Here is a 22,054-nt window from a genome sequence, read left to right as displayed (position 1 = left end):
CATCCCAAAAAGGCAAACCCCCATTTCTCGGTCACCCACGTCCCCCGGAATCTCTTTTAAGTTTTTTTGTCTAGTCCTTCTAGCATGTCGAGGGATCAGTTGCTAGTGTCCTCTCCTGCTCAGCTGGTGAACCTGGGAATATTGAGGCAATGTTACAATTGCCTCATGTACACAGACAACCCTCTCCTCCTCCCACAAAACACGAATACATGCGAGAGATGCAACTATACGGCCAAACTGGAGGCTGAGCTCTCTCAACATAGGACTGGCAAGACCAGTCAGGAGGAAAAGGTTACCACACACACTTATAGACCCACTCTCACATAGTACCATCACAACCTCAAATCATACACATAAACACACAAAGACATACTCGGAGGCTCTGATCAAAAATCTACCAAAACAGCAGAGGCCACCAAAGCAGACACCCAAACAACCACCACCTCAGAACACAACACCTGCAACACATAGACCTCACAGTCAGAGTGTCAAACAGTCACAGCCCTTAAGGCCAAACACAATGCCAGACACATTAGCCATTGGTGACTCCATAGTCAGACACACTGACGTCCCGCTCACCAGACTGAGTAAGGAGAAGGTCACAGTAAGCTGCCTGTCGGCGCTAGAATCCGCCACATAACGCAAGCACTCAGGTCTCTCAACAGCAGGTACAAATCGACTCAGTCATTGTCCACGCTGGTGTAAACGACCTGAGACACCTCCTTGGACTACATGAAAAGAGACATTGAGGAGCTCTCTGATTATGTAGCCCAGGCAGGTATGACCCTGACCTTGAGCAGTATCCTACCTTCACCAAGAATGATGCCACAATACAGAGATAAGATGATCAGCTTTAACAATTGGCTTAAACTCTGGTGTCATTCAAAGGGGATCCAATGTCTGTCTGCCTGGGATGACATGCTGGACAAGCCACGCTGTTGCAAGGACGGCTTGCACCTGTCACCCTGGGATTCGGATATTGGCAAAGGCTCTTGCCACCCCATAGTGCCTTTTTAGGCAAGGCTCAAATTCTAAACCTACCACCCTAGAACACAAAAAGGAAAAACTAAGGGTAATGCTGCTCAATGCCAGAAGTCTAAATCTCAAAATGCACGCACTCGAGGCCCTTCTCAGTATGGAGAACATCGATGTCTGTACTGTGACAGAAACCTGGTTCAAGGCTCCTGAGAGCACCCCAGCACTAACAGGTTTTACCTCATATCATGCGTTCCGGCCCCAAAATCCGGACAATACCAAGAAAGGAGGGGGGTATCCATATTCATCAAGGGCACCCACACCTCAAGACTGGTGGCAACGCACGATGCATCGGAGACCATCCAGGTGCAATTAACCATAGGCAAGACTGCTCTGCAAATTGTAGCATGTTACAGGCCACCCTCACAAACTCAGGAACCTCACATGGCCTTCCTGAAAACACTAGAGGGGATAAATGTATCACCAAACACCATCATACTTGGTGACTTCAATTACCCTAATATAGACTGGGTACACTACTCAAGCCCAAACACCCTAGCCCAAAAGTTCCTGGAATTCATAAACTCAAATGCCATGGAACAACTAGTCACCATCCCCACAAGAGGAGAAAACATACTTGACCTCATCATCACGAACATGGGAGCACAATGTTCAACACCGGAAGTATACCCCTCACTGGTGAGATCAGATCACAAACTAATCTCGCTGGAGGTCCTCATCCCACCCCACCTGAAATAAAAAGACCACAGTAAAGAACTTCTAAAGCCGACTTCACACTTCTAAAGACTAATGTGGTCTCCTTTAAGGCCCCGAGCGGAAAACAGTACTCAAGCCGCTGAATCACTTACAAATGCCTTCTACCAGCACCTGCAGGACTGCATGGATAAAGGCAATCCCAAGCAAAACAAAGACTCTTTGTACCAAAGGCAAGCGTCCAGTCTGGTGGACCCCAGCCATAAACAAACTCTACAACAAAAGGAGGAAGCTACTACAAGATAGAGCAAAATCCTTAAAAGGTAAGACACCCTTGATCACTATAAGTAAAAAACTAAGAGCTCTCAAAATCATCCAAAGCAAATTTTGAGAGAAAAATAGCTAAAGACTCAAAAGACAATCATAAGGCCTTCTTTAGCTATGTTAGAAACCTGGGAGGAAACTCCCAGATATGTTCAGAACTAGTTCAAAATGATGTGAAGATTACTGATCCTACAGACATTGCCAACATACTGGCTGACAGGTTCAGTGCAAACTCCCCTCCCCCAAAAGGAGAGATATCTATAACAAGCAATTGCAGCACCCCAAACACCTCCAACGCCCAAGTGAGAACTGCTCTCTCCAAAGCAAAAACACAGCATCCATGGGACCTGATGGTGTCCCCGGCTGTGTGCTCCATAACTCAACGAGGAATTAAACCCACAGCTAGGACAGCTGTTTAATCATAGTCTTACCTCTGGATACGCCAGGAGTGGCGACTGCAACTGTGGTCCCACTTCACAAAGGCGGTGCCTCCACCGACCCTGAAATTACCGCCCATTAGCTTGACAAGCCTTATCTGCAAAGCCATGGAGAGGATCATAATGGACCTCATAAATAAAGACATAGGAATTTGCAGACTTTGGATCCATCCCAATTTGGCTTTGTCAAAGGCAGATCATGCCTTCTAAACTTGGTTGACTTTTTCAAACAGTCACCAAAGCCATTGATGAGGGAAAGGCAGTCCATACAGCCTACCTCGATCTGGCGAAGGCCTTCGATACAATACCCCACTCGGGTATCATTGAAAAACTCATCAGCTTAAATGTTAACCCATACATCACAAGATGGGTTGCAAACTGGCTGAGTGACAGAACCCACAGGGTCAGAGTTGCTGGCGCCATGTCAGACTCAAAGCCTGTCACAAGTGGTGTACCACAGGGCTCAGTCCTGGGCCCACTCTTGTTTGGCATCTACTTTTCCGAAGTACAAGCAAACACAGGAGGGTTATGGCTGACAAAGTTTGCAGATGACTGCAAACTGGGCGCCATAGTAGAAAACACATCTGACACAGATATCCTTCAGAAGGGTCTCACAGAAACGGATAACTGGTGCCAGAGCCATGGTCTAAAGTTAAATGCCAAAAAATGCATTGTCATACCCTTCGGGAAAAACAAGGTTACCCCTAGCTACCAAATAGGTGGCAATCCACTGAGCACAGAAGAAGTTATCAGGGACCTGGGGACCCAGGTTAATAGTAGTCTGTCATTCGACACCCATGTAGCCAAAGTAGTTAGTAAGACCTTCTACATTGCCCACCTTATCATGAAGGGATTCTCATCTAGATCAAGGGAGGTCATAGTCTCCCTATACTCATCACTCATCAGACCAATGATTGAGTACAATGCCCCATTCGGAATGTATCTGACCCGACACTTGCAGCAGCTTGAGAGGCCACAAAAGTTCCTCACCAAAAGGATAAAGGGTCTCAAACATCTGTCCTATGCTGCCCGACTGAAAGAACTCCAGCTCTATTCAGTCGCTTACCACTTGCTCAGAGGTGACCTTTGCCTAACATACAAGGCCATGTCAAACCCAGATTTGATGAATATGCTTCACCTCAAAAATCTAGATCCGTCAGAGCCACAAGGGCGGAGACTTAAACCTTGACACGGCTATTAATAGGACGTGCTGGAGGGATAGATTCATCACCCAAAGACTCCCTATGCTGTGGAACAAAATCCCGGTATATGTGAGGCAGAGCACCTCGCTGGCCTTGTTCAAGAGAAATCTTGACCAATGGATGGGAGATCGCAGATATACCCCAGGGATTACCTCAGTGTCACTGCTCGACAGAGGCACAGCAAAATAATGGGTATAGTTCCCCATACTAAAGGGGTGGCGTAAGCCACAAAACTATGGGCTAGGCTTGTAAATGCCCTCGGGCAGATAGCCTAGTATGAACCTATGAACCTATGAATTCGCATGTATTGTATTGGCTTCCATCAAAGGAGTTTTAAGGTATTACATAGTGAATACATTACTTTCTGTGTTTACTTTTTACCCTTTGTTTTGATTGTTTGGGATGATGTTCATCATGATGTCCTTCAAGAATGCAACTGCAGTCCTGACATATGGGTTGTCCTGCCTAGGCAGCCCTTCGGTCGGCCGGATTCCAAAGTCTGGGTCCGGCGTCGGCTGATGTCGCCTCCTCCCCGACGTCAGAGCGGCTGGAGTATAAAGGCATCTGCCGACGCCATCTTCTTCAGTCTTTCTTGCTGCGCGGTGCCCGAAGCAGAAGCAGTTCGCAAGTGCCGGTCGGTCAGCTCCTGTGTTTTCAGTTACCGAAGTCATCTAAAAGCTAAGTACCCCGTTGGGGAACATTTTTTCTTGCCTCAGCCGATGTCAGAAAAAATTGAAAAAGTTAATAATTGTTTGTCTTGTGGTAAACAAATACCTCATAAGGACTTCCATTCTTACTGCCTCCCTTGCCTGGGCCCAGACCACGACGTCTCAGCCTGTGCTGCCTGTGCTTGCTTTAATAAGCGCACACTCAGGCACCGGGCAGAATTTGCAGAAGACTTTTTTGGCGAATCTTTCACTTATATCATGCCGTCGGAACAACCGACAGCACAATCTACCAAAAAATGCAAGGACCGGGACCGACATCCTCTGCCCGCGTCTTCCACCGATACCACACCTAAGCCCTCCGCGAGTGCTTCGGTCCCTTTGGAAGTGGTAATTTTACCGCCCCAGGCCGACGACACCACTTTAACGCGTTCTTCGGTCCTGGAGATTTCACCGGTGCCGGTTGTTGATTTTCCTCCAGAAACCGAAGCTCTGGATTTACCCGACACCATTCCTGTGGACAAGGTTTCCCCTGCACGTGGGGCAGCTAGGCCTCCGGTATCCATGTCCATCAAGGACTTTGCACATGCTAAGGCCGCCAGCCAGGCCAAGGCCCATCCTAAGCCTACTGCTCAGGGCCCCTCTTCTGATAGACAGATCATGACTCTTGCTGCAGATTTAATCTCTCTTATCAGGGGTTCTCAGCCGCACCCAGACAGAGGTTCTCAGCCGCCTGCAGATAAAAGGCCTAGAACTGAGCAGACCGACACCCTCTCTTCAGATGAAGCCTCTGGGGATTCAGAGCACTCAGATACCCAGGAAGAATCCTTCCAGGCCTATGAGGACTCGGATGCTGAGGATTCAATTCCCTCTGCCTCCCCTCCAGAGGATATTTCTTTTGGTGAAGTTCTCCACTCCATGAGAGAACATTTTCAGTGGCAGGGTCAGGAATTCTCTGACACCAGGAAAAGGCTATGTACCTTCCTTAAGCTACCCCAACACAGACCTTTAGCTGTTCCTCCAGTGTTGGATGTCCTTGATGATGTATACTCAGACTCCAATGCTTCGCCTGATTCTCTCCCTGCTGCTCCTGTCAAACCTGACAGATATTACAGGGTCCCTGAAACCCATAAGCATCTCTTTAAGGCCCACTCTGTGGATTTAGAGACTATTTCACAGGGCCCCAAGGCAGTGGCTACTTCCTCGGCCAAAAACCCTCTGCCCACTGACAGGGAAGCTAGGTCCCTGGGAGAGGTGGGGCAAAAAAGTTTATACCTCTTCCACCCTTGCCATGAGGTCACTCAACTGCCTTTTTCTTACGTTTCAGTACCAGGATTACTTAATGGATGATTTGCAGAAAAAGTTAGCCTCTCCTGAGCCTATAGATAGAAAGGCATTGCAGGATTTGGTTCATAACACTCAGCAGGTTAGCAATCATTTTCTTCAGTGTGGTTATGATGCATTGGAAGCTTCATGTAGGGCAGCCATGACAGGGGCCGTTATACGTAGACATGCTTGGTTGAAAGAACAGCCACTGCCAGACCATGTTAAAGTTAAACTCCTGGATGCACCTCTGGAAAAACAGAAGCTTTTTGGTGCTAATGCGCAGGATGTGTTGAAGTCTATTGAGGAAAAGGCAAAATCAGTACAGACTGTCAAGGATTTCCTCCAGGTTCAGCCTCCCAGATTCAGCAGGAATTGGCCTTCTAAGAATTGGTCCTTTCCAGACTCAGACAAGTTTCAAAGGGGAAAGAACAGGCGTGCTCGAGGTAGAGGGCAATACCGAGGCTCCTACAGGGGCCGCCAATGGCAACCACCAAATCAAAGAAGTGGCGCAGGGAGTTCACCTGCACCACAGGGACAATCACAATGACTTGACTCTCACTCCGCCTACCAAGGCTCAAAGAGAAGCACCTCTAGGCGGAAAAATATCCTTATTCTCAAAGAACTGGCACATTTTAACCAAGGACAAATGGATTCTGGACATAATAGACAGAGGTTACAGGTTCCACTTCCACACCTTACCAATGAGACAAGGCATGCCAAACCTGCCACAAAATCAAAGGGCAGAGGCTCTCTTACAAGTTGCAAAGCTGTTACAAATAAAAGCTATAGAAAAGGTTCCTCCTCAGGAACAAGGCCAGGGATTCTATTCAAGACTGTTCCTTGTTCCAAGAAAAGAAAAGCAATGGAGACCTATACTGGACTTGTCTGTTCTAAACACCTTTCTCATTGTGCCAAAATTCAAAATGCTGACGTTACAGCAACTCCTTCCCATGCTGGGCAAGGGGTCTTGGCTGGTTACTCTGGACCTCAAGGAGGCATACCTGCATGTCCCAATCAGACACAGCTGCAGAAGATACCTCAGATTTCTTGCAGGAACAGAGCATTATCAATTCTCAGCATTGCCGTTTGGCTTATCTACTGCGCCCAGAGTATTCACGAAATGCCTGGCATCAGTAGTTGCACATTGCAGACTCCAGGGGATTCAAATATACCCGTACCTGGACGACTGCCTCATACAAGCAGACAGCAAACAAACATTGATAAAAAACTTGGACTATGTCATTCAGTTGCTACAGGCTTTGGGATACACAGTCAACATTCAAAAATCAAGACTATTACCATCCCAAAAGATTATTTTTCTAGGAGCAAAACTGGACACACAATCACAAATGGCTTTCCTCACAGAGGAGATACAACAGCATTTACCAGATTACTTCAAAGGCCTAGCAAAACTTACCCAGCTGACCGCAAGGAAGATCCTGCAGGCCCTGGGTTTCATGGCATCTTGCATCCTTCTGATCCCTCTGGCAAGACTACACATGAGAAAGCTACAATGGTATCTAAAAAGCTTATGGTCTCAACACAGCCACAACCTAGAAGACGTAATACCACTCATTCCATGCCTGCAAAGGAAATTTTGTGGTGGGCTCAAGCAAGCCATTTAAACCAAGGCATGCCCTTCAACAAAGTTCAAGCAAGTCAAACCATTACAACAGACGCCTCAGATCATGGATGGGGGGTGCACATGGAGGACAGATGCATTCAAGGTCAATGGACTCCCACGGAAATGCCTCTGCACATAAATCAAAAAGAGATGTTGGCAGTGATGCATGCAATAGAAGCCTTTGGAAAATCTCTTCAACAAGGCCATCTGCTAATAAGGACAGACAACACCACTGTCATGTGGTATATAAACAAACAAGGAGGCACTCACTCGTATCCCTCTGCAGACTAACAATGGCTCTTTGGGAAAAGTCCCTGAAACTGAACATCCATTTGCAATCCCAGTTTGTTCCGGGCAAGGACAATGTTCTGGCGGACAGGTTGAGCAGAAATTTCGTGGATCCACACGAATGGATGCTGCATCCACACATTTTCTCACAAATAACAACTGCATGGGGAAGACCGGACATAGATCTATTTGCTTCTCATCTCAATCACCACCTGGACAGGTTCTGCTCAAGGACACACCATCCTCTAGCCTGGAGAATGGATGCTCTCTCCTTCAGCTGGAATACCCTAAAAATCTATGCATTCCCTCCTCTACCATTACTGACCAAGGTGTTACTGAAGATCAAAGCAGAGCAATCAAAAGGAATACTGATAGCTCCAGACTGGCCGAGGCAGCATTGGTATCCCTTGCTATTGAGCATAACTCACACCAAACTGTGGCCCTTGCCCCAGTGGCCTCTGCTCCTAACTCAACACAATTACAGGACTGTTCATCATAACCTGCAAACATTACAACTGACAGCTTGGAGGGTTCCATGACTTTGTCCCATGTCTCCCTCTCCGAAAAGGTTTAGGAAATCTTGCTGGAAGCACGCAGACCTTCCACCAGAAAAACCTATTCGGCCAAGTGGAAGAGATTCATCATCTGGAATGCCAAAAAGGGACAGGATGCATCAGTGATGAGCATACCTCAGATATTAGAATACTTGGCAGAAATGTTTCATAATGGCCTCTCATATTCTTCCATTAAAATTCACGCTTCAGCAATCTCAGCAAATTACAACTGTGACCCACCTGTGTTTTCGCATCCCTTGCTAAGACAGTTTCTAAGAGGGATAAAGAATATCAAACCTCCCAGAAAACCACCAGTTCCTGCATGGGACCTCAACTACGTCTTGGAAAAATTAACTCTTCCTCCTTTTGAACCAGCAGCATCTTCAGAAATGCAATTCCTCTCCTGGAAAACGGTCTTCCTGTTGGCAGTTACCTCAGCAAGAAGAGTCTCGGAGATACAGGCCCTCATGGCAGTACCTCCCTTTCTCATTTTCCATCAGGACAGAGTTTCTCTAAGGACCAGTCCTTCATTCATGCCAAAAGTGATATCCAGGGTATCTCTAAATCAAGCAATTCACCTGCCTACTTTCTTTCCCAATCCTCAAAATAAAGGGGAAAAGCTGCTGCATACTTTAGACATACACAGACAATTACGCTACTACTTGGACAGAACAAAGACCACGAGGAAGTCTGACCAACTATTTGTAGCCTATGCTGCCGGAGTGCAAGGAAAGGCAGTCTCCAAACAAACAATTTCAAAATGGATTGGACACTGCATCAGATTCTGTTACTCCTTCCATGGAAAGGGTGTGCCAGCCAATATTAGACCACACTCAACCAGAGCTATAGCCACATCCACTGCCTTTCTAAGAGGAGTGGCTACAAAGGACATTCTAGAGGCTGCTACATGGAGCTCCGTGCATACATTTACCAGACACTACAACCTGCCTTTATACTCCAGATCCCGAGCAGGCTTTGCTTCTGCAGTCCTGCAGGGTCTTTTAGCTACACCATCCCTTGCTTAGATCCTACCACCCCCAGCTTGGCTATGGTATTCAACCCATATGTCAGGACTGCAGTTGCATTCTTGAAGGACATAGTACAGTTTTGTACCTACCATAAATGTAGATGTCCGATAGATATGCAACTGCAGTCAGGTTTTCCCTCCCTCCTACCCCTCTGCTTTTTCCCTTGGGTCCTTTCCCCCTCTCCTATTTAGCTGGGGATATCTGTTATGGTGTATCTGTTTATTACTGTTGTGCATGTCTGGAAAATTTTTGCTTATCCATTCACAAAACTTAGCCTTCCTTGGAGGGCACCTGGATTCTGGGGCAAGAAACACTGAAGAAGATGGCATCGGCGGATGCCTTTATACTCCAGCCGCTCTGACGTCGGGGAGGAGGCGACATCAGCCGACGCCGGACCCAGACTTTGGAATCCGGCCGACCGAAGGGCTGCCTGAGGCAGGACAACCCATATGTCAGGACTGCAGTTGCATATCTATCGGACATCTACATTTATGGTAGGTACAAAACTGTACTTTTTACTGTTGCAGTCATTACACTTGGGTTATCCTGCTGGCAGGCTACCCGCAGTCGGCCTGAATTCCAAAGTCCTGGTCCGGCATCAGTTGCTGTTGCCTCTTCCCTGACGTCAGTGCGCCAGGGGTATAAAAGATGCAGCCGACGCCATTTTCCCCAGTCTTTCTTGCCGCGCGGTGCCCGAAGCAAAAGCAGTTTGCAAGTGCCGATCGGCCGACTCCTGAGATTTTCAAATTCGAATTTCAGATCCGAAGTCTTCATTAAAGCTAAGTACCCCGTTGGGGAAACTTTTTTCTTGATCCAGTCCGATGTCAGAAAAAGTTAACAATTGTATTTCTTGTGGGAAGCAAATACCTCATAAGGATGTTCATTCTTACTGTGTTCCTTGCCTAGGCCCTGACCACGACGTTGCTAGCTGTCAGTTTTGTGCTAGATTTAACCAACGCATTATTAAGCGTCTGTTCGATTTTGCCTTTCATTACTTTGGCCGAAGATTTAATTATATAATGCCATCAGAACAACCGACGACCGGAGTTTATAAAAAGCGCAAGGAAAAGGAAAAGGACAGGCATCCGAGGTCCAAAACTGACGACGAGGCCTCCACTAGGCCAGTTGCCAGTTCTCAGTGAGGTGCTTTCGCAGCCCCTGACGCCCGCTACCTCAGAGCCACAGGCCGCTTCCGACTCCCACGTGGAGCTGACTAGGCCTCTGGATACTCAAGGTACTGGACATTCGGAAACTATTCCCTCAGATGGGTCCGGAGCCGCTGAGCAGGCATCTGCTTCTGAGGGTGTTTTCAGACCTACACAGTTGTATGTTAAGCCAACCTCAGCTTCAAAGGCAAAGACTAAAGCAGCTCTAAAGACAAAGAAACAAGTACAGCATTCTCCTGCACAGATGTCCATGCCTATAAAACAGATGCTTAAAATGGCTGAAGACCTAATTACTTTGATCAGGGGTTCCCATCCCCCTCCAGATAAGAGGCCTAGGCAAGAGACAGAATGTGAATCTTCAGATCAGGTCTCCATTTCCTCTGATTCCTCTTCTGAACAGGGATACTCCCTTCCTCCCTATGAGGATTCTGATGCTGAAGAATCTATTCCTTCAGCCTCTCCTGCTGAGGATTATTCTTTTGGGGAAACCCTTCACACCATGAGGGAGCACTTTCACTGGGAGAGCCCAGATTACTCAGAATCTAAGAAAAGGCTCAGAGACTTTCTTTTACTACCTCAGAACAAACCTCTTGCTATTCCACCTGTTCTAGACATAGTAGATGATGTATTTTCAGAGTCCAGCCTGTCTCCTGACTCTTTACCCCCTGCACCGGTTAAGCCAGACAGATACTACAGGGTTCCAGATTCCCACACATTTCTATATAAAAACCCTGCTGCTGACCCAGAAACTATATCTCAGGGTCCCAAAGGGATCAAGGCTTCCACTGCGAAAAACTCTGTCCCCTCTGATAAGGATTCTAGGGCACTGGACAGATGGGGGAAAAAAAGTTTACATTTCTGCTACCTTGGCTGTAAGGGCTTTAAATTGTCAGTTTCATATGCTTAAATTTCAGCAAATATTTAATGTTACTGCTAAAACAGAAAATGTTGACACCTGAATGTGCAGATAACAAGGAAATGCAGGATTTATTGCATGCAGCTGAACAAGTGGGAAAACATACTTTGCAATGTGGCTTTGATTCACTGGAGGCCTCTTGCAGGGCCGCTGTTACGGGTACTGTCATTAGAAAGCATGCTTGGTTAAAGGAACAAAATCTACCTGATCATGTTAAAGCAAAATTATTGGATGCTCCTTTACAGCATGATACTTTGGTGTTAAGGCAGAAGAGGTGTTGAAGAAAATGGAGGATAAAGCGAAATCTATGCAGACAGTTAAGGATTTCTTACAGGTACAACCACCCAGATTTAGCAGGAACTGGCCTTCAAAGAATTGGTCCTTTCCAGTGTCAGACAGGCCGCAAAGAGGCAGATACAGACACCCTAGAGGCAGATCCCAGCCCCAAGGCTCATACAGGCCTAAACAATGGGGTGCTTCTACCTCCAAAAGTGGAGAAGACAAATCACAGCCATATAGAAAACAGTCCCAATGACTTTCCTCTGCCAGTACCAAGCACTTATCTTTTGGCAGCTTCGTTGGGGGAAAACTAGCACTTTTTTCACAAAATTGGCATATAATCACCCAGGACAAATGGGTGTTGAATATAGTGTCCCAGGGCTACAGGTTCCACTTTCACACCCTGCCAAAGGCAAAAGGTATGCCAGACCTGCCACAAAGTCAATGGGCAGAGGCACAAAAACAAGTTACATCCCTCATGGACATGAGGGCTATACAGCGAGTACCACAGCAAGAGCAGGGACAAGGATTTTACTCAAGACTTTTCCTGGTACCCAGAAAGGACAAAGCCTGGAGACCAGTACTGGACCTGTCTATTCTAAACACTTTTCTGGACGTTCCAAAATTCAAAATGTTGACTCTGCAGCAGCTTCTGCCTATGCTGGGCAAGAAGGCTTGGCTTGTAACTTTGGACCTAAAAGAGGCATACCTACATGTCCCAATCAGACAAAATTGCAGACGATACCTCAGATTCATAGCTGGATCAATGCACTACCAATTCTCTGCACTGCCCTTTGGCTTATCTACTGCAACCAGGATCTTCACAAAATGCCAGGCACCAGTAATTGCTTTCTGCAGACAAAGAGGAATTCAAATATACCCTTACTTGGACGACTGCCTTATTCAAGCAGAGAACAAAGACATTCTACTGAAGCATCTGGCGTTTGTAAAAGATTACTAATTTGCCTAGGGTACACGGTAAACGAAAAGAAATCAAAATTAGTACCCTCTCAAGAGATAATATTCCTGGGTGCAAGCTTAAATACAACTGCCCAGATAGCTTATCTCACGCCAGACGAACAAAGGCAACTGACTTCTTACTTCGAAATGTTGGCAACAAAGACCCAGTTAACTGCAAGAAAAATTCTACAGGCTTTGGGCTTCATGGCTTCCTGCATTCTACTAATTCCATATGGAAGACTGCATATGAGGAAACTACAATGGTATCTAAAAAGTGTTTGGACTCAACATTGCCACAGCCTGGAAACATTAATTACCCTCTTTTCCTGCCTGCAACAGGAGTTTCGATGGTGGGCACAGGCCTGTCACCACAACAAGGGACAGACATTCACTCTACCCACGGCCAGGCAGGCACCTACAACAGATGCATCAGATTATGCCTGGGGGGCCCACATGGCAGGAAAATGTATTCAGGGAGCATGGCCAGCAAGCCAAATGCATCTTCATATCAATTAAAAAGAGATGCTAGCTGTTCAGAATGTCCTGACAGCCTTCAAGGATCTACTTCATTCAGGACAACTGGTGGTAAAGACGGACAATACTACAGTCATGTGGTACATAAACAAGCAGGGAGGCACACATTCCTACCCCCTCTGCAGACAAGCCATGACTTTGTGGAACACAGCATTGACTTATCAAGTACACCTGCAAGCACAATTCCTGCCAGGAAAGACAAATACTCTGTCAGACAAACTAAGCAGAAATCTCAAGGATCCTCATGAGTGGAAACTAGGTCCACAAATCTTTAGCATGATAACAAGGAAATGGGGATGCCCAGACATAGAACTATTTGCCTCTCCGCACAACTGCCAACTACAGAGATTCTGCACAAGGACTTATCACAAACAAGCATGGAAAGTGGATGCCCTATCATTCAGCTGGAAAACCCTTACAGTATATGCCTTACCTCCACTGCCTCTCCTCCCCAAGGTACTCCTAAAGGTCAGACGAGAAGCCAAAAATGATATTGATTGCCCCAGACTGGCCACGCCAGCACTGGTACCCAATCCTAAAGAGTTAGTCTCAAAGCCCAGCCTGGACATTACCCCATATCCCCCATTTGCTGACCCAACAAAGCAATCAGATACTGCACAGCCAACTCGGAACCCTAAATCTGGCTGCATGGCTGATAATTTAACCATTCAGAACACATCTCTCTCTAAAGCAGTTATGGATGTTATTTTGGAGGCCAGGAGGCCCAGTACCAGAAAATCTTATACAGAAAAATGTAAGAGATTCTGTGCTTGGAACCAGGCACAAGGAACGGACACGCTTGTACCAAATATTCCTCAGATTTTACAATACCTAACTGAGATGCTGGACAAAGGCCTATCCTTCTCATCAATTAAGATCCATGCCTCTGCCATTTCAGCTTTACAATACGGATCCACCTATTTGTTCACATGTACTGCTAAGGCAGTACCTCAGAGGGGCCAAAAACGTAAGACCTCCAAGGAGAGCTTCAACACCTGCATGGAACCTCAATTTTGTCTTGGAAAAACTCACACTGACTCCTTTTGAGCCAGCCAATACAGCTGGGATAAAATACTTATGGAAAACAGCTCTGCTGCTAGCAATAACCTCAGCAAGAAGAGTCTCAGAGTTGCAGGCACTAATGGCTGTGGAACCTTTTATAATTTTCCATCTGGACAGGGTTTCTGTAAGGACAAACCCAACATTTATGCGTAAGGTAGTGTCCAGTGTGGCTCTTAACCAAACCATTCATTCGCCTACCTTTTATCCAAACCCACAAAATAAGGGGGGGGGGACTTCTGCATTCTTTGGACATACACAGACAGCTACGCTTCTACTTGGACAAAACTAAAGCCTTCAGAAAGACTGAGCAACTCTTAGTGGCATATGTTGCAGGATCGCAAGGAAAAGCTATTTCAAAGCAGACCATTTCAAAATGGATAGGCCACTGCATTCGTTTCTGCTATTCACAACATGGCAAATCAGTGCCTAAGGGCATTAGGCCACATTCAACCAGAGCAGCAGCCTTCCTCAGAGGAGTACCAACCAAGGACATTTTGGAGGCTGCAACTTGGACTTCAGTGCACACTTTTACAAAGCACTACCACTTACCTCTTTACTCTAAATCCAGAGCAGGCTTTGCCACCGCAGTTCTGCAGGGTCTCATAGCCACTCCTAATTCTATCTAGGCCCAGCCACCCAACCTCAGCTTCGGGATTCAACCCAAGTGTAATGACTGCAACAGTGAAACACGATGAACATAGTACAGCTGTGTACCTACCATAAATGTAGATGTTCGAGTGTATTCACTGTTGCAGCCCAGGTTACCCTCCCTCCATCCCCCTTTCATTGCTGGGACTTATCTGTACTTCTCTATTCTATACAACCTATGTGGTGTATTTTTTTGTAGATGAAGGTAATGTTTATGTTAGTGCATGCTTTTTTATGAGCAGAATTTTTAGCCTACCCTTTTGGGGGCACCTGACATCTGGGGCAATAAAAACTGAAGAAAATGGCATCTGCTGCATCTTTTATACCCCTGGCACACTGACGTCAGGGAAGAGCCGACAGCAACCAACGCTGGACCAGGACTTTGGAATTCAGGCCGACTGCAGGTAGCCTGCCAGCAGGATAACCCAAGTGTAATGACTGCAACAGTGAGTACACTCGAACATCTACATTTATGGTCGGGACACAACTGTACTTTTTGCAGTCACCCTAAAATTAAGGACATCAAGTTGTTCACAAGGTAAGATTTCGTACAGTGGCCAAGGTGACCACTTGTACTGTACTGGCAAACCCATAAAAAGGGCAAAACATGTCATGCCTTTAGCTAGTGGGGTTTGGCTTTAAATGCCTGAATGTATCATTAAAACTTAAAAGGCCCTGAGCATTCAGAAGCCTTAGAGTTGTAGCACTGGAATATCTGTAAGAAGTTATTTACACATTCAATGGGCCATCATCAGAGGAGGTTTAAGATTTTACACAGTGAGCATTCTTGTTTATCTGTGGTCTTTCTGTTTGCTACTGGCAATCCACATAATAAGGGAGAGAGGATCTTTCATTGTTTGGTGTTCATAAGCAACCGTGTTTCCCTAAGTAGGACCAAAGAATTGTGCAACACTTTGGCTTTCTCTCCTTATTAGTAGCAAATTACACAGTCTGACAGTAGACCTTCTCTACATTGCTAGTTTATTGCATCAGATTCTGTTACTGCAGCCATAAGAAGTTCTTGCAAGGTAAAGTCAGGCCTTATTCCACCAGGACAAATGCAGCTCCTAAAATATCTATTAGAAGGGTAGATTCCCATAAAGTTTTACAAGCAGCTAAATTGTCTTCTATGCACACTTAAACACAACAGACTGGCCCATCCTATCCAAGGAAGGGCAGTTTTTTCCATTGCATTCCTGAAGGGACTCTTGCAGTCTCACATAAGCGTGCAACTAATATCCCAGTTTTTGGCCAGTCTTTGGGAGTCTTCCCAAAGGTTGTAACTTTAGTTTTGACCATATGAAAAACATAATGCAAATGCATATGGAACTTTGTCATGATGTTCCAGTAGGATCACTCTTGCAGTACAAATTCCCTGTTCTTTTCCCTCAATTTTCCCCTTTGTCCAGCTGTCTGTGAGGAACCATGACCTGGCCTTGAATCAGGTGAGGGTGGATTGTGGAAGGGATTCAGATGAACACATGGGTTATCTGGTTCCTTAGGCCTCACAAGCCTTTGATCCCTTTGGAGTAGGGTCCAAGGGTTGCTATTCCATAGACTGGCTTGGCAAGAAAGAATTGAAGGTGACCAAAATGGCAGATGCTCCCTCTATATTATGGATGTGCTAACATCTGTGACAAGAGGATACCACACAGCCTGTGGAGACGGGTATGGAGCTCTGGAATTTGAGCTGGATGTTGACTCTCAACTGAGGCCAAGTTCCCAAAGGATGTAATTACAAAAGTGGTACTACTGGTACTACTCAATTGTCTTCTGTTATGGTAAGTTCCTTAGAGCTGTGCTTTACCAGTGTTTTGGTTATAGACAGTTGTATTTTATTTTTAATGATTGACACTTGCCTTTTCAACTCTTTACTTGACTTTTATTTTTTTAAACTTAGGGTGTACTTTCAAACATCTCTTCAATCACAGACCTGGGAGGCTTTGATCCTGTATGGTTGTTTCTGGTGGTAGGCGGAGTAATGTTTATTCTGGGTTTTGCTGGATGCATTGGAGCTCTTCGAGAAAACACGTTCCTTCTCAAATTTGTGCGTGAGAAAGATTTACTTCTTATTCAATACACTGTTTTCAGATTTTGTGTTTGTTCCCAAGTGTGTAACATATTCTGTGCTGTTGCTTTACTAATTGTTGGTGTTCAGTGCAGCATTCTTTGACCCCCCCCCCCCCAAGGGCAGTCACATTGCAGATATTGCATGTATTTGATGTGGAAAATACTGAATTTTAAGTTTGATTTCAGGTATTAACATACGAGAAGGAAGGAATAAGCAGAAAGACAAAAACACTGTGTATAGCAAGAAACTATAAAGGAGTAGAGAAAATTGTACAATAGAATAGGGTCATCATTTTCTGTAAGTATGTCAGTGGAGACATGTAAAATGGGGGAGTGGTGACCGTGGAGTAAACTGAAACTACAGTGCAGGTTATAGCTCGCTGTACATGGCATCATGGTACTGTGGAAAGTCACTTACAAGAGCAGGTAAGGCAGAACCTCACTGCAACCCCCACCTGTACTGGGTTTTGAGAGTAGATACCAATGACAGGGGTATAGAACTATTGACAGTAGTATTAAGTCTGTAGTTTGGTTAATGAAGGTAAGTAATGATTCTTACCGTCACTAAGAAAGGTAGATTGATGATGTCCATCGTGCATACAGCTGCAGTAATCACAGATGGGTTTTCTGCCATCAGGCGGGTCCTCGGTCGGCCGAATTCCAAAGTCTAGGTCCGGCGTCGGTTGTTGTCGCTTTCTTTCCTGATGTCAGTGAGGCAGGGGTATACAAGACACAGCCGACGCCATTTTCTTCAGTCTTTTTTGCAGCGCAGTGCCCGAAGCAGAAGCAGCAAGTGCCGGTCAGCCAGCTCCTGAATTTACGAAAAATTGGAAACCGAAGTCTTCTTTAAAGCTAAGTACCCCGTTGGGGAAACTTTTCTTGCCTCAGACTGATGTCAGAAAAAGTTAACAATTGTATTTCTTGTGGGAAGCAAATACCGCATAAGGATTTCCATTCCCTCTGCATACCTTGTTTAGGCCCAGACCACGACGTCTCGGGCTGTCGCTTTTGCGCTACTTTCAATAAACGCACTTTTAAGCGTCGGGCGGAGTTCGCCCAACACCTTTTTGGTAAAGCCTTTGATTATAAAATGTCGTCGGAGACTCCGACTACCGTTTTGTCCAAAAAACGGAAGGACAAGGACTGACACGCGAGGTCTCCACTGACACCACGCCAAAACCGGCTACACGTGGTCCGGTTCTCACCGAGACACCTATGCAGTCCCTGACTACTGACGACATTTCTTTGGCGGTGTCTTCTGTAACCGAGACCGCAGGTACCTCGGCCCATACCCAGACTATAACCACCGAAGCCACTGTGAGCATTGCGCCTCCTAATGTGGACAAGTCCACTATCACCCATGGTGCCTTTAGACCCTCATCTTCCTTTTCCATTAAGGCCTTTACGAAGTCCAAATCAGCCAGGCATCCCAAGAGGCCTGTTGCACAGGGCCCATCTCCAGGCCCATGCCTAAAAAACAGATGCTTAAAATGGCTGAGGATTTAATTACGCTTATCAGGGGTTCCCAACCCCCTCCAGACAAGAGACCCAGAGTGGAGGAAGATTCTCCCTCTTCTGAACAGGGCTCCATTTTTTCAGAGCATTCTGATGTAGAGGAACACTCTTACTCCCCTTTTGAGGATTCTGATGCAGAGCAGTCCATTCCTTCTGTATCTCCTCTGGAGGAGATACAGAAGGAGATACATCAGAAAGAAAGATGTTCCTCATCTGATCTGATAGAGGAACACTCTTACTCCCCTTTTGAGGATTCTGATGCAGAGCAGTCCATTCCTTCTGTATCTCCTCCAGAGGATTTTTCTTTTGGGGAAACCTTGCACACCTTGAGGGAACACTCCCATTGGGAAGGCCAAGACTTTTCTGATTCCAAGAAAAGACTTAGGGAATTTCTTTTGTTACCTCAACACAGACCTCTGGCGATACCTCCTGTCTTGGACATACTTGATGATGTTTATTCGGAGGCTTGCCTTAATCCGGATTCCCTGCCTCCTGCCCCAGTCAAGCCTAATAGGTACTACAGAGTTCCTAACTCTCACCAATTTCTTTACAAGAGCCATAATGCTGACCCTGAAACCATTTCTCAAGGCCCCAAGGGAATGAAGGCCTCTACTGCTAAGGATCCACTTCCTTCCGAAAGAGAGTCAAGATCCTTAGAAAGGTGGGGAAATAAGGTATATACCTCGGCCACCCTAGCCATGAGGGCCTTAAATTGTCAGTTCCATATGCTTAAATATCAGCAGTAAAATGTCTCAACCTGAACAACCAGATTTAAAGGAGTTGCAGGATATGATGCATAGTGCAGAACAAGTGGGTAAACACACCTTACAATGTGGCTATGATGCCCTAGAGGCCTCAAGTAGAGCTGCTGTTACAGGATCAGTCATTCGTAGACATGCATGGCTTACGGAACAAATCTTGCCTGATCATGTGAAAGCTAAACTACTAGATGCTCCTTTACAAAAGGATGTGCTATTTGGTACTAATGCTGAGGAGATACTACGGAAAATGGAAGAAAAAGCCAAATCTATGCAAACTGTCAAAGCTTTTCTACAGGTTCAACCACCACGTTTTAGCAGAAATTGGCCTTCTAAAAACTGGTCCTTTCCAGCCACGGACAAGCCCCAAAGAGGTAGATACAGGCGCACAAGGGGCAGAGGACAATCACAAGGATCATATAGAGGCAGGCAATGGCAAACTCCAGCACCAAGAGGTGGCAAAGACAGTGCACAACAATACAGGAAACAAACCCAATGACTTCTTCCTTTCCATGCCAAGCAAGTCTCAGCTGGCAGCACCCTTGGGAGGAAAGCTGGCATTATTTACAAGAAATTGGCATATTGTCACAACAGACAAATGGATCCTGGACGTTATAAACAGAGGCTACAGATTTCATTTTCACACTCTTCCAAAAATGAGAGGCATGCCAAATCTGCCACACAATCAAAGGGCAGAGGCACAACTACAAATTTCAAAGCTCATAGACATGAAAGCTATTCAAGAGGTACCTACTCACGAACAAGGTCAAGGTTTTTATTCCAGGCTATTTCTGGTACCAAGGAAAGGAACCGACTGGAGACCCATTTTGGACTTATCCATCCTAAACACATTCTTACTTGTACCAAAATTCAAGATGCTCACATTACAGCAGCTTCTTCCCATGCTGGGCAAGGAGTTTTGGCTGGTAACATTGGACCTCAAGGAGGCATACCTGCATGTCCCAATCAGACAAAGCTGCAGAAGATACCTCAGATTTCTTGCAGGTTCAATCCACTATCAATTCTCTGCATTGCCCTTTGGCTTATCTACTGCGCCCAGAGTATTCACGAAATGCCTGGCATCAGTAATTGCCTACTGCAGACTTCAAGGGATACAAATTTACCCTTATTTGGACAACTGCCTGATCCAAGCGGACAGCAAACACATACTTCTGGAACATCTGGCTTATGTAACACGGTTACTGAATTCTCTGGGATACACAGTCAACAAAGAGAAATCCAGGCTAACACCATCTCAGAAAATAACTTTCCTGGGTGCCAACTTGGACACAAACACCCAGATGGCCTATCGTACGCCAGAAAAACAGGGGCAACTAACTCAGTACTTCAAAATACTAGCAAATTGTACCAGGCTTACTGCAAGGAAAATCCTGCAGACTCTGGGCTTCATGGCATCTTGCATTCTTTTAATCCCATGTGCAAATTTGCATATGAGGAAACTTCAATGGTACCTAAAAAACCTATGGTCTCAACACAGCCACAGTTTGGAAACAATAATACCAATAATTCCATGTTTGCAAAAGGAATTTCTATGGTGGGCCCAAGCATGTCAAACAAACACAGGTCTCCCATTCTGCAAGCCTCAAGCAAATCAAGTCATCACAACAGATGCCTCAGATTACGCCTGGGGGGCGCACATGACAGACGGGTGCATCCAGGGCAAATGGTCCCAAAAGGAAAAGCACCTTCACATCAATCAAAAGAAATGCTAGCAGTGATAAATGCAATTACAGCCTTCAAGGACCTCCTGCATCCAGGACAATTATTGATAAGAACAGACAACACCACAGTAATGTGGTACATAAACAAACAAGGAAGAACACATTCATACCCCCTGTGCAGACTAGCCATGACACTTTGGAACTTGGCTCTGGAATGGCAAATCGAACTTCAAGCACAGTACTTGCCAGGTTTGGAAAACACGCTGGCAGACAATCTAAGCAGAAATATGACAGATCCACACGAATGGAAGTTGCATCCTCAAGTGTTTACAAAGATAATCCAAGCGTGGGGAAGGCCAGACATAGATCTCTTTGCCTCCCACAGGAATCATCAATTGGAAAAGTTCTGTTCAAGGACCTTTCATCCAAAGGCCTGGAGAGTGGACGCCCTTTCATTCAGTTGGACAGCATGGACAGTTTACGCTTTCCCACCTCTGCCTCTTCTGCCCAAGGTGCTCTTGAAAGCAAGAGCAGAAAGACCGAAGATGATACTGATTGCTCCAGACTGGCCAAGACAACATTGGTACCCACTCCTGAGGAGCCTAACACATACTCCTCCCTGGTCCCTACCTCTAATGCCTCTTCTGCTGACTCAGTACAGCTACAAAACTCTTCACAATCAGCTGAAAACACTCAGTCTCGCTGCATGGAAAATTCCTTAACACCACAACAGACCCTACTCCCCAAAGAGGTGCAGGATGTCATTTTGGAGGCCAGAAGGCCATCTAATAGAAAGGCTTACTCCGCAAAATGGAAACGGTTTTGCTCTTGGAATGAGAAAAAAGGCCAGGACCCTAGAAAACTGAATTTGCCTCAGGTGTTACAGTATCTAGCTGAGCTGCTGAACAGTGGACTTTCATTTTCCTCCATAAAAATCCATGCCTCAGCCATTTCTGCAGAATTCAACACTGATCCACCCTTATTCTCTCACCCACTCTTAAGACAGTTCCTCAGAGGGGCTAAGAATATAAGACCACCAAGGAAACAACCAATGCCAACCTGGGATCTTAATTACATTCTGGAAAAATTAACATTCCCTCCCTTTGAACCAGCTGCCTCAACAGATTTGCAATATTTGTCCTGGAAAACAGCTTTCCTTCTGGCCATTACCTCAGCTCGTAGGTTTTCGGAACTACAAGCCCTCATGGCTGTGCAGCCCTTTCTCATCTTCCTTCAGGATAGGGTTTCCCTTCGAACCAACCCGTCATTTATGCCTAAAGTGGTATCCAGGGTAGCTTTAAATCAAACCATACACTTACCTACCTTT

The 22,054-nt window shown here is 45.8% G+C and overlaps 1 protein-coding gene across 1 annotated transcript in view; it reads left to right on the top strand.

Moving 5' to 3' along the window:
* Positions 1–22,054, top strand: part of TSPAN5 (tetraspanin 5) — a 730,663-nt gene that overhangs the window by 331,692 nt on the left and 376,917 nt on the right. Inside the window, exon 3 of the mRNA XM_044061023.1 lies at positions 16,603–16,749. Within this exon, the coding sequence (XP_043916958.1) occupies positions 16,603–16,749 (147 nt within the window). The remainder of the gene's footprint in view (positions 1–16,602; positions 16,750–22,054) is intronic.

The sequence above is a fragment of the Protopterus annectens genome, chromosome 2.part0, assembly GCF_019279795.1.
Source record: "Protopterus annectens isolate FY-2018-M chromosome 2.part0, PAN1.0, whole genome shotgun sequence".
Taxonomy (NCBI): domain Eukaryota; kingdom Metazoa; phylum Chordata; order Ceratodontiformes; family Protopteridae; genus Protopterus; species Protopterus annectens.
Note: the sequence above shows the minus strand (reverse complement) of the source record. Positions and strands in the feature narration are given on the sequence as shown.